At 37.5% G+C, this 17,718-nt stretch overlaps 1 protein-coding gene across 5 annotated transcripts in view; it reads right to left on the reverse strand.

Annotated features, from left to right (window-relative positions):
- The window catches only part of LOC107040368 (R3H domain-containing protein 2), a 32,635-nt gene that overhangs the window by 1,284 nt on the left and 13,633 nt on the right, over positions 1-17,718 (reverse strand). Inside the window, exons 1-9 of one of the 5 annotated variants that reach the window (XM_015260437.1) lie at positions 13,736-14,165; positions 12,348-12,634; positions 9,731-12,262; positions 7,051-7,401; positions 5,556-5,723; positions 5,258-5,483; positions 2,886-3,063; positions 2,466-2,569; positions 2,084-2,113 (exon numbers count right to left, since the gene is read on the reverse strand). In XM_015260437.1, the coding sequence (XP_015115923.1) occupies positions 2,085-2,113; positions 2,466-2,569; positions 2,886-3,063; positions 5,258-5,483; positions 5,556-5,723; positions 7,051-7,401; positions 9,731-12,262; positions 12,348-12,634; positions 13,736-13,751 (3,891 nt within the window). In that variant the 5' untranslated portion in view covers positions 13,752-14,165 and the 3' untranslated portion in view covers position 2,084. Of the gene's footprint in view, positions 1-2,083; positions 2,114-2,465; positions 2,570-2,885; positions 3,064-5,257; positions 5,484-5,555; positions 5,724-7,050; positions 7,402-9,730; positions 12,263-12,347; positions 12,635-13,735; positions 14,166-17,718 lie in introns of those variants that run through there. The other 4 variants (XM_015260438.1, XM_015260435.1, XM_015260436.1 and 1 more) reach the window with 4 other exon arrangements.

Raw genomic sequence — 17,718 nt, forward strand, 5'->3', positions numbered from 1 at the left:
ACTTCCCAAACACGAAAACTTGAAAATCACTACAGAAAAATATTGTTCCTGGGCTGTTGCGATGGGGTTTTTTTACTCGTGTGGTTGGCCAGTCCTCGCCTACGGCTCGGAGACCAACGCCACACGAGTAAAAAACCCCATCGCAACAGGCCGGAAAAATACTATTTCGATACGATTGAGGGAAAGTGTAATTCGTAGTATTTTTGGGCTCGTGGAACGTTTATAGCACGACCCGAAGGCGAGTGATATAATCCCACGAGTCTAAAAACACTTTTCCCGCGAGTATCGAACCCTATTTTTCATCACAATGTGTGGGAAGTGGGGTTTTGCGCACGCGGAGCGTGCGTAAAATGTCACTTTACACACAGCGTGATGAAAATGACATTTCTTGCGTGTACAGAGAATGCATTTTTTTTCAACTAATAAATCTATTTTTGCGACAACAATTTTTCATCCTGGCGCACTCTCTGTATGGTTGGCACAAAAAAATCCTTTTTTGATAATTTTCAAAAAACTATTTTCTTGGTAGAAGTAAGAATTGTTTGAGAATTTTGTCGTTTTTCTCTCAGTGTAGGAGCAAATTCACGTAAATTAGCAGGCCGAGAAAGTCGGTGCTGGGGATTTTTGTCTCAATTTTTTATGAAAAGATGACGATTGGACAAAAATTTTTGAAAAAAGAAAAATTGAAAACTATGGATAATTGAGGCAGTTATGATTTTTTGAAAACGGCTAGTTTTTGTACAAAAATATTTATTTTCCAAATTGGCCTCAATATTTTTGCGGCCTCAAAGAACATGAAAATCCCTTCGAAATAAGACGTCATACGAAGAATTATCATCAGTTTCACGGGATTTATACGAGAAAACGTTTTTTTTTTCAATCGTGAATTACTAAAAAAGGCTAATTTGTTTAAAATCTGAAATTTTCACAAAGAATTGTCAATAAAATGAAAGGAATTTTGGCTCCAATTAGAGTTTGTCTTCCACTGTAGTTTGGCGGTTATAATTTTTTTCAGTGGGACAAGCAATGAAAATGAGCGAAAATCGCTATTATTCATGTAATTATCCCTCAAATGAGTGAATAATCAATTGAATAATTAAAAATGAGTCAATTCAATTAAATTCTCGATTACCAACAAATGAAAGCTCTTTAGACAATGTATAATTAGAGAAATAATAATATTTCACTCAAAAAATCACAGTGAAGATGAATACAGTAGTGAAGCGGTAAACCGAGTTAAGTCGATTTTGACTATTAGCCAGTTTTTGTTGAATATCTCGGAATCTAAGAGAGATAGCAAAATTTTTCTCATGACTTTTTTTATAACGCTCTATTAGCTCTACAAAAAAGGTCATGACAAAAATCTTTCTATCTCTTTTAGATTCCGAGATATTCGTCAAAAACTAGCCAATAGTAAAAAACGACTTAACCCGGTTTACCGCTTCGCTACTGAATAATAGAAGATATAATGAGTCTAACCTCCACCATTTGCTAATATTTAATTGAACATTCACTTATTTGGGCGATAATTGCATGATAAATAGCGATTTTCGGTCATTTTCAATACTAGTCTCAATAATAAAATTAATAACCGCCGAACTATGGTGAAAGACAAATTCTAATTGGCGCCAAAATTCTTGACATTTTATTGACAATTTTTGGTGAAAATTTCAGATTAAAGAAAAATTAGCTTTTTGAGTAATTAACGATAAAAGAACGTTTTCTCGTATAAACCCCGTCAAACTGAAAATAATGTTGTGTGACGTCTCATTTTGAAGGGTTTTTCATATTCTTTGAGTGTGCCAAAGGGCGATTTGATACCTTGAAATCCCGCAGAGATATTGAGACCAATTTGGAAAAGAAAATTTTTTGGACAAAAACTAGCAATTTTCAAAAAATCATAACTCCCTCAATTATCCATATTTTTCAATTTTTCTTTTTTTTCAATTTTTGTCTAATCGCCATTTTTTCAGAAAAAACAATGAGACGAAAATTCCCAGCATCGACTTTTTTGTCGTGGATCTACTCACAGATATTTGAAAATAATTGCAGAAATTTGTGTTTTATAATGTGTTTAATGTACCTTATGTCATATTGCCTTCCATCGGTTTTGCTTTCATGAGAAGAGACAAAAAAAATATTCACAGTAAATAATTCATTTGCGTACTCAATTTCACACAAAAATTCAAACATAAATTGAGCTACTGGAAATAACGTAAAACAATGATAAATAGAAACATGATGACAAGAAAATAGAAATGCAACGATAAATGGTCAAACATTGTCACAATAAAAATCAAGAAAATTGTTGAATGAAGCAAGAAGATTCTATTTTGCATTTTTTTTCTCAACCCTCTTAATGCACTGAACAATCCCTTAAAAAGGGCAGAAAAATAATTTTTTTTCGCTAAATAATATTCTTAATTCATCCAACAGAAAAAAAATGTTGTGCATGATATTTTTACCTTCTCGCATGTCTTTGGGCGGGTTGGATGATATAGAGGGCATGGAAGGAACTTGATAGACATTGGGCCTTACGCCAGTTGGTGGTAGAGTTGTGATTTTGGACCTAACAAACATTGACATTTACATCTGACACATAACGAAGAAAAAAATAAATGAAAATATTTCATTTAAATTAACGAGAGAATTTTCTACATCTTCTTTGGTATAAAATTGTCAAATGTGAGACAATTGCACGAGTAATGACATTATCGCCGAAATAAAAATTGAAGAAAATCGGGAGGAAAATTGTTCGATTGAAAAAATTAGGCATTTGAGGGTGCAAAACTGTGACTAATCAATGATGAAAACATTTTTGTTTTAATTAATAGGAGAAAAAAATGTCTAAATGTCTAAAGATAAAAATTTTTTCAAAATTTTACCTTTGTTTTCGTATTTTTTGGCCTCGACCATCAAAGGAATTGGGTGTGGGACATCCAGACGTGTTGGAGGAGTATGAAGGTGGTCTGAATGGGCGTGGACAGCCTTGAACGATGGGTGGTGATGGCACTGGTGCATACTGGAGGCGAGAGTTGCCAGGATGCATCAGTCTGATATCCCCTGGAATCAAAGACACATCTTCTTTTTAAGGGGAAACGGAACCCCTGCGGTTATATAAATCTTTCGAATTGTGTTTTCTCCTGCAATTATTATTTTTTATTAATTAAACTACGTCATTGACTCAACAATGCGATAATCGAGTCGATAAAGTAATTTCATAAATAGAAATTAATAATTGTAGAAGAAAACACAATTCGAAGATTTGATGTAGATAAAGGGGTTCCGTCTCCCCTTAAATACAGTAAATTTGTTGCCGATTCTTTGGCCGGAATTCATGCAAAAACGACTAAATGGACTTCCATTCAGTAGCGAAGTGATAAAACGGTACAAGTCAATTTTGACTATTGACGTGTCTTCAATGAATATCTCGGAATCTAAGAGAGATAGCAAACTTTTTGCTATAACCTTTTTTGCAGAGCCGACTGACAGCTACAACAAATGTAGTTGCGAAAATTTCGCTATCTCCCTTAGATTCCGAAATCTGCCGCAAATATTCAATTGGGAGATAAGTCGACTAAAACCGTTTTACCACTTCGCTACTGAATTATATTTTTACTATTACATAATTTCGGGTCCCCAATCGGCCTTAGGCTATAAGTTATTGCGCCTTGGTACAATAACTTATAGCAAAATTTTTTAGATGAAAAAGAAGATTCTCTAGAGTTTTCTAAAAAATATTAATCATATTTATTTAAAAACTAAGTAAGTAAGTAAGTAGTAAGTAGTTACTAAGTAAGTTATTTTTGAGAAAAAAAAGAAGATTTTCTAGAGTTCTCTAAAAAATTTTCTAGAAAATTCAGAGAAATTCTCGGGTTTTCTAAAAAAAAATTTTTTGTTCCAATCATTATTATTCAAACATTTATGAATAATTAGCTGTGTTGGCAGAATAAGACAAAATTGAGTACCAGGATTTCTGAGAATTCCTACAATTAAAAAAACAAGTGGAAAATTGCTCTTGTACTGCATATAGTATAGATATTTTTGCTAATAAATTAGCAATATGCTTCTGAATAAATCTTTTGCACATAATTACCTTCTACCATGTATAATTCATTACTTATTTGATTTTACTAATTTTGTCAGATTTTCAACTTCGTTGAATGTTATCATCATCATTATTCTTATTATCCCGTTCTTTTATACAACCGATTATCTTTTTTTACAATTCTATCTCTCCCTTAAGCCCTTCGATAGAATGAATTTAAAACATTACATTTGAAGAAACCATCAGAAAGCTCACTTTCAGGGAAATTTATGAAAAATTCGAAATTTCCAACAATCATCATAAAAATTAAATCAACCGATGTAGCTATCGTAATCATCTTTCAACTTCGACTTAATGGCATTAAAACAAACATTTTGAGTTATGATTAAATTAATTTGAGGCATGATATTCAAAGATATACCCGGAATTCTGATTTCCAAAAAATACAAAATTTCTGCAAATTTTCAAATAAATCAAAATAACAATTATTGCTATCACCTTCATCTTAGGATTCGGTCAAAAGGACATCCAAAAAATTTTTTAAGCCATCATTCAATCAAATCAGAAGTTTTTTTTCAGTTATCGTGGGACAACCGATTTTCAAAAAAATTCAAAAATTAATAAAATTAATAGATGAATTAAATTCTAGTTAATGGCGATCGATAGGGCTCAACAATACCTCAATAATTCCATCCTTTCGATACCGAACAATTTAAGAGAAACTTTGTTACTTTGAAAAACCCTCAAATTTTCTCGACTTCGAGTGTTCTAAAAATTTTTTCTTCTCGTATACCCTTTCGAGTCTTTACGATTTATTCCCTTCCCACCCCCAACCCCCTGTACCGCATTCGCCGAAGAACAAGGGAAAACCTCATTTGAGGAAAAAAACTGCCCAGGTACCGTCGTCTCTTGCGAGACTCGCGCTCGACAATGAAACCGTGAGATTTAGAGTGTCACAAATTTTGCCCCCCAACCGGGAATCGAACCCGAGTCTCCCGCATGCCAATCTCACACTCTAACCACACAGCCACCGCCGTCAGTTCGAAAGTTCTAAAAAAGTCGAAAACATTGAGATGTTTTTTTTTTAATTGCAGAAATCCTTAAAAATCCTGGTATTAAATGTTCTCTTATTCTCCCAGGACGAGGCCGGGCGACACAGCTAGTTAATGAAATAATTCATCATTTCACTTTCCATCATCCTCACCATACCTTGTACGATATGAAGACCCTGATACATTGGCAGTGGATAACGGGATTGTGCTTGTCCATTTCGGTTATCCCCATTGACAGCTCCGCCATGGCCATTGCCATTACCATTGTTTCCGCCGTTAACGTTAACATTATTGTTGTTAAAAAATTCATGGGCTGGAGTGGGTGATCTGCTTGCTCTCTGGGAGCCGGAGGGGGTTGAAGCTCGAATGCCCGTCGTCATCATCTTTAATGAACAATATTCAATAATTTATAATTTTATGCACTCAATTATTTATCAGTATTGACCATTACTTACAGGCATATTTTGTCTAAATACAAGATTTGGCAGAATTGAAGGGGCCATATAAGCACCTGTTGGTCCTGGAGGTCCTGTATTTGGTACTTGATGTCCGAATGATCCTGCCATCATTGTTGGTGGTCCATACGTTGCTGAATTTACATACATGACAGGTACACCTGGTACCTATTGAAAACGACATAAAAATAATAATAATAAGAATAATACTAATAACACAATTCGAGGAAATTCGAACGTATTCGATCTCGAAAAGGAAACCGACTCCATCTTATAGACATTTTAATGCTGATTTTAAATTTCTTTTGAGAAATCTTTCTAGCAGGTCTCATTTTCGAGCAAAAAAATTTTGAAATGTTGAAAAATGGTTAAAGTGAACAATTTGCAAAATTGATAAAAAAATGACTTGAACCATTTGACCACTTCACTACTGATTTTTTTTCAGCGAAAACTAAACGTGCTGGAAAGATTTTCCAAAAGAAATTGAAAATCAGCATCAAAATGTCTATAAAATGAGGTCAGTCTCGTTTTTGAGATCGACTACGTCCGAATTTTATCGAACCGTGGAGCGAAATTTTTGCAAGATCTTTTTCGATGTTTCGTCTTCACTTTGTTTATAAAAATGATTTTTAATAAAATTTTGCCAATTCCGTTAGAATTTGAGATATTCATTGAGAACTGGCGCTAGAATGGAATTGACTTAAACCGTTTGACCACTTCACTACTGCTTTTTTTTCAACGAAAACTAAACGTGCTGGAAAGATTTTCCAAAAGAAATTGAAAATCAGCATCAAAATGTCTATAAAATGAGGTCAGTCTCGTTTTTGAGATCGACTACGTCCGAATTTTATCGAACCGTGGAGCGAAATTTTTGCAAGATCTTTTTCGATGTTTCGTCTTCACTTTGTTTATAAAAATGATTTTTAATAAAATTTTGCCAATTCCGTTAGAATTTGAGATATTCATTGAGAACTGGCGCTAGAATGGAATTGACTTAAACCGTTTGACCACTTCACTACTGCTTTTTTTTCAACGAAAACTAAACGTGCTGGAAAGATTTTCCAAAAGAAATTGAAAATCAGCATCAAAATGTCTATAAAATGAGGTCAGTCTCGTTTTTGAGATCGACTACGTCCGAATTTTATCGAACCGTGGAGCGAAATTTTTGCAAGATCTTTTTCGACATTTCGTCTTCACTTTTCTTTATAAAAATGATTTTTAGGAAAATTTTGCCAATTCCGTTAGAATTTGAAATATTCATCGAGAACTGGCGCTAGAATGGAATTGACTTGAACCATTTGACCACTTCACTACTGCTTTTTTTTCAACGAAAACTAAACGTGCTGGAAAGATTTTCCAAAAAAATTGAAAATCAGCATCAAAATGTCTATAAAATGGGGTCAGTCTCGTTTTTGAGATCGACTACGTCCGAATTTTATCGAACCGTGTAATCAATTAATCATCATATTCAAGAGGATAAATCTTTGAAACCCACTTGATTGGACGTTGGTGTATTAGGCGGTGTAGGTACCCTCCACATAACCGGTGGTGGTTGAATAGCCGGTTGTCCAGATGAATAATAAGTTGGTACCATGTGCAATGGGCTATGGTATGAATAATCGGCAGGATTAGGTGCAACAGTTGGCATTGAATTATATGATATTGGCCCATAACCATTTACGTAATTCGGCGCTGTCTGATTTGGTGGTGTCATTGGTTGTGGATTGTAAGTATAACCAGGTGGGAATCGTTGATGCTGATGCATCGCTTGTCTGTCATTTGGTGTCTGACCGACAGAGACTGGTGGTGGACCTGATGGTGGAACGAAGTACATCGTATGCTGTGGCTGAAAACAACAAAATTAGATATCGAAAAAAATTGACAGCATTGCACGGAGAGAAATTTTCTAGAAAAATTCTAGTACGAGTACTGGAAAAAATCACAATCCACCGGCTGTGAAAAATTCTAGTACTGTTAAGGTAAATTTTCTCGATATTTCTGGTAAAATTTCTGGGCATTTTCATGAAATTTTCACAGAAATACCGGGAAAAATTCACGTTTTCCCTGGATTTCCACTGGAATTTTTTCCTGGCCGTCACTTTGCGCCTCTTTTCCCGTGCTAGCACTAGAATTTTTCTAACAAATTTCCCTCCGTGTAATTCCGAAAAGACTTTATGGGAGCATTCAACAATTACGTCAAGCTTTTAAGGGGGAGGAAAATTGACAGCATTACACGGAGAGAAATTTTCTAGAAAAATTCTAGTACGAGTACTGGAAAAAATCACAATCCACCAGCTGTGAAAAATTCTAGTGCTGTTAAAGTAAATTTTCTCGGTATTTCTGGTAAAATTTCTGGGAATTTCCGTGAAATTTTCACAGAAATACCGGGAAAAATTCACGTTTTCCCTGGATTTCCACTGGAATTTTTTCCTGGCCGTCACTTTGCGCCTCTTTTCCCGTGCTAGCACTAGAATTTTTCTAAAAAATTTCNAAGCTTTTAAGGGGGAGGAAAATTGACAGCATTACACGGAGAGAAATTTTCTAGAAAAATTCTAGTACGAGTACTGGAAAAAATCACAATCCACCAGCTGTGAAAAATTCTAGTGCTGTTAAAGTAAATTTTCTCGGTATTTCTGGTAAAATTTCTGGGAATTTCCGGGAAATTTTCAGCTATAATACCCCAAGACCCTCAAAATTATCGGATATTTCCCGAATGTGTTGTTGCATAGCAACGAGAGGGATCAGTATTACAGAATGAAATCCCGAGCGCGCAGCGCGAAGGATTTTACTGCAAAGCCCCCGACTTATACGTTTTGCATCAAAGTAGTACATACTATTTTTGATGATATTCGAATTCTAACGTTATACCAATCATTACCAAACCATTTTAAGGATAATCGGGCGAGCCCGGAGCGTTAGAAAAAAAGCAGCCATTTTTTTCTTCTTTTTACGTACTCTTTAAATGACGGAAAAGACGTGTGCAAAGTTTCAGACTGCTGGGGAGCATGGTTAATTTATTATGAATTTTTGAAAAAGTGGTCATTTAAACCGTGATCTTATGGAAATCACAAAAAAAAACTGCAAAACCCAAGGAAAAAAAAATCACCGACGATGTTGCCACTTTTTCGCTTCGATTAGTAATTTTTATTTATTAAAAAAAAGAACAGTCTGAAAACCATTCAATGCGTGGAACAGATACAAATAAATTTCATTAGCTCCAAAAATAATTTTTAACCGGAGATACTCCCTGATATTGCATTTTGAATCCGAATGGGAAAAATTTTTTTCTTCAACAATTGGTTTTCTGCAGGAAAACAATACACGGAGAGAAATATTCACTTGTAATACCACAAGAGCTTCAAAATTATCGGGTATTTTCCGATAGGTTCGAGTGATTTTTCCTGAAAAACTTGACGACTTCGTTTGTATGCAGGGAGCCTTGAGGAAAATGCCCGATTAATTTTGAAGCTCGTGTGGTATTCGGGGGATTATTTTTCCAATCCAAATGTCGGGCAATATAATTGGACCATGAGACGAAACTCACAATTGAGAAACGAAAATTGTATAATTAACACTCATTTCGAATAAAAATCCTCAGATTACCACAATTGAATTCAATCTGTCAGTTTGACGAGGGGTTAATTCGACTGCATGATGTTTTGTTTTTTATATAGCAACTACCAGAGAAAATTATCAAAAAATTATCAGTTGAAAACCCTGTAGCTTGTACCACGTGATGTCGAATGGGCCAATTATATTGCCCGATATTTGGGTTGGAAAAATAATCAATAAAAATTACGTATCTTTTCCGTAATTTCGGAGCGAAATGTGGTTGTAGGAAATTTTACGGAACTGTCACGGAATTTCCTGTAAAAAATTACGATACCGTCACTTAAATTTTCTGAGTCGATTCCGCAATCGGTGATTGAATTGTGAGTTCCGTAATATTTACTGAACCTTTCTCTCCGTGTAGAAACCCCTCCGCCTCACCTCCGACATTTCTTCCTCGCCCGATTATCCTTAAAGATGGTTTTGAATACTAGATGTCGAACAAATGAATTGACCCCGTTAACTATGCTTTACCCCCAAAATGACCCCCCATATTGAAACCATAGACGCATCCACGTCAAAAAGCGTGACGTAATGATTGAATACTCCCAATGTAGAAAACTCACCGGCATAGGATTGGCATGTTGTCCATGCTGCTGTTGCGACGGTGGCACCGGTGGAGGTGGGGGTGGAGGTGGTGGTGGCGGGGGTGTTGGTGGTGGTGGTTGCCAGTATCCCTGTCCATTGTGCGCATTGCCCTGTATATGGGGTGGTTGTGATGTCGGTAGTGGTGGTGGTGGTGGTGGTGGAGGTGGTGGCGGTGGTGGAGGAGCACTGAAGCCATGGGTTGGCGTTCCCTGCGCCTCGCCACCACTCCTAGGTCCCTCATAAATGTTCATCCCCATGAAGTAGCCGGACAGCTCCGAGATATCGCTCGTCTGTGGATGGCATGTTTGGTGCATTGCCATTGTCGAATAATTTCCATAAACACTGTTCTGCCCAAAAACAATATCCGCTGGTGGTGGGGGAACGTGTACCGGGCCCTGGCCCACACCCTGCTGTCTCTGCATGACAATCGCCTGATCAGAATAAACCGGGCTCTGATTGTAACTCACATCCACACTATTCTGCTGCGAGAAATTGGCATAATTATGACCCCCGTGGTTGCACACCTGGGCATCAGTTGTTTTGATAGCAACGTGTGAGCACTCTTGAATCACCGGTGGAGGACTGACATTGAATGGCGGCGTTGGCGATGTAGCAGTATTCGTAACTCCCCTTGCACTACTCTTGGGCGAATGTTTTCGCTTGGAGTTGTGATTAGAATTAGCCCTAGGGGACTCAGTGACACTTCCCTCAGCAGGACTCTCGCATATATCCGCCATATCGGAGAATATTTTCGGTGGATTATCGGGATCAAAGCGATAAATTGATCCATCGGAATTTGTGTACGGCTGATTAGTACGAGGATTCATTATTATTGAACCTGCAGGTACACTCGAAATACTGGATACGGCCCACATTACCGTTTGACTTCCTTGAGATCCATCAATTGACGTAGAATTGTGACTAGTCTCTTTGTGATTACACGGTAGTGTGGGAATTGGTGAGGGTGATGGTGATGGCGATATGGTGGCATCACTTCTTTGGCTTTGGCTCTTGTAACCACTCGAGGAGGGACTGAGTCTCGAGCAAACACTTGCGCCAGAGTCCTGTTTAGTGAGTCTAGCCCCAGCGCTTCTTGTCGACGAGACACTGTCACCCCTGACAAGCATTCCCCGAGTATAGCCACCAAAGCTGAATGACTTTGACACCGAGGGTCTGAGAACGCCGCTAAAGTTTTCCCCACCATCGCAGGACTCGCCCTTTAACAAACGCGCTCGCATTGAATTATGATCACCCGGATGCAGCAGACGATAGCGTGCTGAGACATCTGAGCTCTCCGAGGATGACCAGTACGGCCACGAGGTGACTTCGCTCTCACCACTGCTGTCCTTGAAGATTCTCCTCCTCACCTTCTCGTACTCCTCCTCTCTCTCCTCGAAGGACTTGCTTCGTCTGCAGTAGTCCCCGGACATTCGGTCAGGTGATTTGAAATTGAAGCAGCCGTCTTCAAAAGAATTCGAATCCCTCTTCAGAATACTGCGACGGGGCTCCTCAGTCAGGAGAAGATCATCCCTTATGTGCTCCTTAAATCGCGTATCCGGAATTCTCATGTTCTTGGTACGCGTTACAATTACCGACAGCCCCGACTGATCAACATTGTGCTCCATTCCGAAATAAGCCGCCACACGGTGCACCAGCATTCGATTGTACGACGACATGTTGGGAAATTTGTGGCAAACTTTCTGACGATCTTTGGCGAATTCTATCAGCTCCTTCTCGATCTTCAGTAGGACAGATCGGTCCTTTTGATTGCGATTTATCGTCACCGCGATAAATTGCTCGAGATCAATTCCCGTGGAGTCTGTGTACAACTCCGTACTGCTGTCACGCGACAGACATGGCGATACATTTGAGTCCAGGCTACTGCTGTTTTGGTAACTGGGGTGACGCAATTTGTGACGCGATGACGAGCGAATTAATAGGGTATTATTTGAACACTGATTTGGACACTGGTTGTTGCATACCGACAGTGTATTGGGTCGTCGTAAATTTTGACAATCGTAACGCGACTTTGGGGAGTGATGGGCGGCGGATTTGGACGGTGATCCAGGGGTCTGCAGGAGACCTGGACGATCATTCTGATTGTTTTTAACGCAGTTGTTGCATTTTGTGGGGATATTGGGACTTGTGGCTTTGGAACGATGAGTTGGGTCTTTATCGGCGGGGGGTGGTGAGTTTGGCGATGATTTGGGGGAGGGCGATGACTGAAGAGAATTGCGAGGGGGTGTGCGACAAGTGGGAGATGTGGCTATTGTGCGGGTCTGTTTGGGCGAGTGAGTTGTTAAGTTACTGTTACTGTAGATTGACTCGTTGTTGTTGTTGTTTAACTTTGGTGTGGTTGTTGGGGGCGAGAGGGAGGAGGGGTATTTGGGTTTTTCCGGGTGATCGGAGGGAGAACGAGGGGAGGTGGAGCCGTTGTGGGCCTCACGGGGAGGGGAGGTTGACTCCCTCATCGCATGACTGCGAACGAGGAGTTTAACCTTTGTGTTTATCTGCAATTGTTGGCATGGGAGAAGAAATTATCGTTATTACGTGCTTCTTTCAAGTTTTACGGTGAAAATAACTTGCTGTACTCACCCTATTTCGACTGTTGTTACATTCCAGTTCGGCTTTGTCAGGTGAATTTGACGACGGATGTGTATCGTTATCCCCTGCACTATTGTCAACATTGACGTTGACATTAGTGTCTAACATGTTCTGTTCACTTTTGACTCTGTATGTCACACTGTTACTACCACCACTGACTGATATAATAGCATGCTCGGACGATGGTAGTGCAGGCATAACAGATGATGCTACGCCAGTTGGACTCGATGATCTGCTTTGTGACCTACTGCATCCCTTGTGGACCACTATACTCGGTACTGTAAGAAAGAAGAAGAGAAATCATTGTTTAAAAATCTTGTTTGCGATGGCTTTTAGAACTCAGAAACATGGTGGGGGAGTAATTGGATATTCTAATGATTATTTTTGCTTCCGAAGGCAAGCTTTGTAGTCGTTGATCTTGATGATCATCCAATTTTGCCTGGAAATGATGTACAATGGTACGCAACGTGAAGATTTGACTTTTTTAGAAAATGTGTGTATGTATGGATGTGTGTGCAAATTTTTCGAATTTTTTTTATAAATCTTCACAGAAAGAGGACTAAAGTTGAAGCTAAAAATCTGAAATTTCGTCACATAATTGGTATTACTTTGGAGCACTTCTGGGCACAATTTCAGCTCAATCGCTCAAGTAGTTTCCGAGATACAGCTATTTCTCAAAAATCTCTTTTCCTCAATATCTCGAAAACTACGTGATTGAATTGAATATTTTTGACGCCAAAATATTCCTTGTGATAATATCTATCAAATCAAATCACAATATTGCTGTGTAACTAGAGACAGTATGATCATAATCGGCATTTTGCGTTTTTATGAGAAAATCGTTCTGTGCACGATAACTTCTGAAAAAATTTAGATAGGATGTTGAAATTTGGTGAGATTGTAGCTCCTATGATATTACAGGACGAGATTGTGAGTAGACGATATGGGACAAGCGGTTTAGAAGAATATTCAACTTTTTGTGAAAAACTGCACTGTTCAATATCTCCCCAACTACTGGTCCGATTAATTTTTTTTTAAATACTCGTCTTGCCGCCCTCTATCAAGACCGATCAAAATATGAATACCCGTCCATAAAAGTTTTCAAGATTTTCCCGTTTTTAAAATTTTTCAATTAAAAGTTAATGAGGCGTTCCATAACACGCGTAAAACTTATCAATTAAAATAAACATCTGAGATTATGGCTACTAATAAGTATTATTGAGTCAGACTTCTGCATAAAATATTGCGTGAAAAATCGTTTTCTCTAAAAAAAGTCACCCATCGTCATTTTATCAATTATTTTCGTCTCCGAGATCTTATTCTCGACTTGTCTCACAAAGATAATAAAAATCAAGACATATTGAAAATGAAAAACTTACTTTCGAGTCGTGCCATGTGTCAAATAATTGCCTATTCAATATTAAAACCGATGTAATTTTTACAAATCATCATTGAGCGAGGCAACAATACACTGCCATCCACCTTGTAACTCGCACTCATTAACACTCGAATAAAATAATGAACCACTTCAACATAATGATCATCAGTAACTCTATATAAAAATATCCACCATCTCCGAATGCACTGAAAAATCAATTCTCAGCGAAAAAAACCAATAAATCCGTCAATAGATTAACAGCTTAATTCATCATATTTATAACTATTCGTTATTTATATTCACATTCACATCGTTTGAAGTGACCGATTCACTAGCCTTTTTTACTCAACGTAGATTTTATTTTTTCCCTCTGAAATTCTCACGTTGACAATAGCGTGAAGAACAGTGGGATCGCGCGCGTCCCGATGTTACGCACGATCCCAGTCAGAGTGTCTTTGGAATATCAAGGCAACCACCCTGAGCCAATAATATTGGTGTTGATGGTGGTGGTTTGATATCAACGCCTGCGCTCTAGGACAATCGCTAAGAAGCGCGAGCGCCGTAACGCTGAGAGGAGAACTTGACTAAACGGGTGTCCCAAGAATTTTGTACCGAGAAATACGGAGTGATCGATGACGACAAGGGGGGGGAGGGGGGTCACGATAAATTCACTTGATAGTCCATGAAGGGGGAGAATTTGACGAATTTTTCTTGATACGGAGAAAATTATTTGGTGAATTTCAACAACTGGTTGGTGAATTCCAACACAACTGGTTGGTGAATTCCAGCAACTGGTTGGTGAACTTCAACAAGTAATTGGTGAATTTCAAGTAGTTGTTGAAATTCACTATCTGGTTGGTATTTTTGTCAACAACTAATTGGTGCATTTCAAAAAATTAATTGGTAAATTTCAATAACTAGTTGGTGAATTTTAACAAATAGTTGAATTTTAACAATTAACTGGTGAATTTCAACAATTAGTTGTTGAAATTCACCAAATAATTTTTTTCGTGCAGGGTCAGCCTGGAAGGGTGTGACTTAGTCAAGTCGAAAATTGGTTGGCCCCAATAGCTAAAAAAAATGTTCAGAATTAATTGAATGGTGGCTTTAAAAAATCGTTTGGATGTCCTTTTGACCGAGTTCGAAGATGAAGGCGATGGCAATAATTGTTATTTTGATTTATTTGAAAATTTGCAAAAAATTTTGATTTTCTGAAAATCAGAATTCCGGAGATTTCTTAGAATATCATACGTCAAATGAATTCAATCATAGCTTAAAATGCTTGTTTCAATGCCTTTGAGTCGAAGTTAAAAGATGATTACGATAGCTATATTGGTTGATTTAATTTCAATGATAATTGTTGAAAATTTTGAATTTTTCATGAATTTCCCTGAAGGTGAGCTTTCTGACGGTTTCTTCAAATGTGATATTTCAAATTCATTCAAGTATGTAGAAATAAAATTTTTCTATTGACAAGAAGACAATCGGTTGCATAGAAGAAAGGGCAAATAAGAATAATGATGATAACATTCAAATAAGTTGAAAATCTACTAAAATTAGTTGAAATAGTATATTTCGTAACGAGTGCAAAAAAGTGTTTTTGACACTGCTGCTACGTTCACCTCGTGTCGAAAAGTGCCTTTTCGTTTACTCGTAAACGAAAAGTCTTTTCGTTTACTAGTAAACGAAAAAAGGCACAGTTCGCCACTCGGTGAACGTAACATCACTGTCAAAAACTATTGTTCGACACATGTAAGACAGGAATTTTCAGCTCGTGTGTTTGGCAGCCCTCGGCTTCGCCTCGGGCCGTCAACTTCACACTCGTGAAAATTCTGTCTCACTCGTATCGAAATATACTATTTTTGGCGAGTGGGAGGTTTATATTACGAGCCGAAGGCGAGTGGTATAATCCCACGAGCTAAAAAACATTTTTTCACGAGTTACGAACAATATTTTTCATCACAATGTGGCGGAAATTGGACTTTGAGGGACTTTTTCATCACAGCGTGATGAAAAGTAATCTTACTCAATCTAATAAAATTCAGGAATCAACGAATTATACATGATAGAAGAAAATAATGTGCAAAATAACCGTTCAGAAGCATATCGCCAATTTCCTATTTGTTTTTTTTTTATAATTTCTTTATTTTATAATTTTTTTTCGCTCGGAGAAAACTTCACAAAGATAATGCTGCATTTTCTACAGCATCATTTCCATCGGCTTTTTTCCAACCTTATATTTTCACGTGCAAGTTACTTCACTCGCTTCAATCACCGATAGATAAACTCTTTTATGATTATTGGCTTTCAGGAAAGAGCTGCTGAACAATATCCGACATCGTTTCACCAGTACTCTCAACACTCCAAGATCCTTTTTACGATCAATGCATTAAGCACGAGAAAATAGTATATTTCATAACGAGTGCAAAAAAGTGTTTTTTGGCGAGCGGGAGGTTTATATCACGAGCCGAAGGCGAGTGATATAATCCCACGAGCTAAAAAACATTTTTTCACGAGTTACGAACAATATTTTTCATCACAATGTGGCGGAAATTGGACTTTTAGGCACGCGGAGCGTGCCGAAAAGTTCACTTTTCGTCACAGCGTGATGAAAAAATTTATTCACTAAATTATTGGGAGGAATGAATGATAAAGGATGAAAAAATGAACTGCAAAATGTAGAATTATAGTATATTGTGTTACAAGTGCGTAAAGAACCCCTTTTTCGTCCGCACGCGTAACACATCCTATTTTTTATAATACCTACCGAGTTCACTGTTTGGAACGGTAGTGGGGGTAAAGTGGTTGCTTTTGTTAACGGTGTGCGCAAAGTTCAAGGTCGTGCGTAAAGTGAATTTCGAGTGCGTAAAGCGAAGCTTTACGCATGACCTCTGAACTTTAGCACATTGTGCGTAAAACAACCACTTTACACACACTAAACGGTTTCGAAAAGTGAACTTTCGAGGCAGATATTACAAAAATGTTTCTATCGAATAATTTCATCTCTGAAAAACCACATCAATGAGCAAAATGTGAGCAATTTGTACTTTTGTACTCTTTACGATCAATACATTAAGCACGAGAAAAAATCTATCCACTAAATTATTAGGATGAATGAATAACAAAAGATGAAAAAATGAACTGCAAAATGTAAAATTAATGTTTCTATCGAATAATTTCACCTCTAAAAACCACATCAATGAGCAAAATGTGAGCAATTTGTACTTTTGTACTTTTTACGATCAACACATTAAGCACGAGAAAAAATCTATCCACTAAATTATTAGGATGAATGAATAACACAGGATGTAAAAATGAGCTGCAAATCGTAGAATTAATGTTACTATCAAATAATTTCACCTCTGAAAAACCACATCAATGAGCAAAATTCGAGCAATTTGTACTTTTTACGATCAATACATTAAGCACGAGAAAAAATCTATCCACTAAATTATTAGGATGAATCAATAACAAAAGATGAAAAAATGAACTGCAAAATGTAAAATTAATGTTTCTATCGAATAATTTCACCTCTAAAAACCACATCAATGAGCAAAATGTGAGCAATTTGTACTTTTGTACTCTTTACGATCAACACATTAAGCACGAGAAAAAATCTATCCACTAAATTATTAGGATGAATGAATAACAAAGGATGAAAAAATGAACTGCAAATCGTAGAATTAATGTTTCTATTGAATAATTTCACCTCTGAAAAACCACATCAATGAGCAAAATATGAGCAATTTGTTGTGTTTTAAGGCTTTCAACATCGTAAACCACCTTATTAAACCCTTATTATTTTCGTCCCACGACTGGGTCATGCACGTGCCAGTCTATCCAAGACTGTGTGAACCATGCAACCGGTCAGTGTATGGATCACCTTTTGCATTTATATTTGCCGAAGCAATCCAACCGGAGAACAAATTAAAACATCGGCAATTCTCAAATTTCGTCAGAGCGGAAATCCCCCCCCCCCCCCCC

This window comes from Diachasma alloeum, unplaced genomic scaffold, assembly GCF_001412515.2.
Source record: "Diachasma alloeum isolate Michigan unplaced genomic scaffold, Dall2.0 Dall_scaffold_00327, whole genome shotgun sequence".
NCBI lineage: Eukaryota > Metazoa > Arthropoda > Insecta > Hymenoptera > Braconidae > Diachasma > Diachasma alloeum.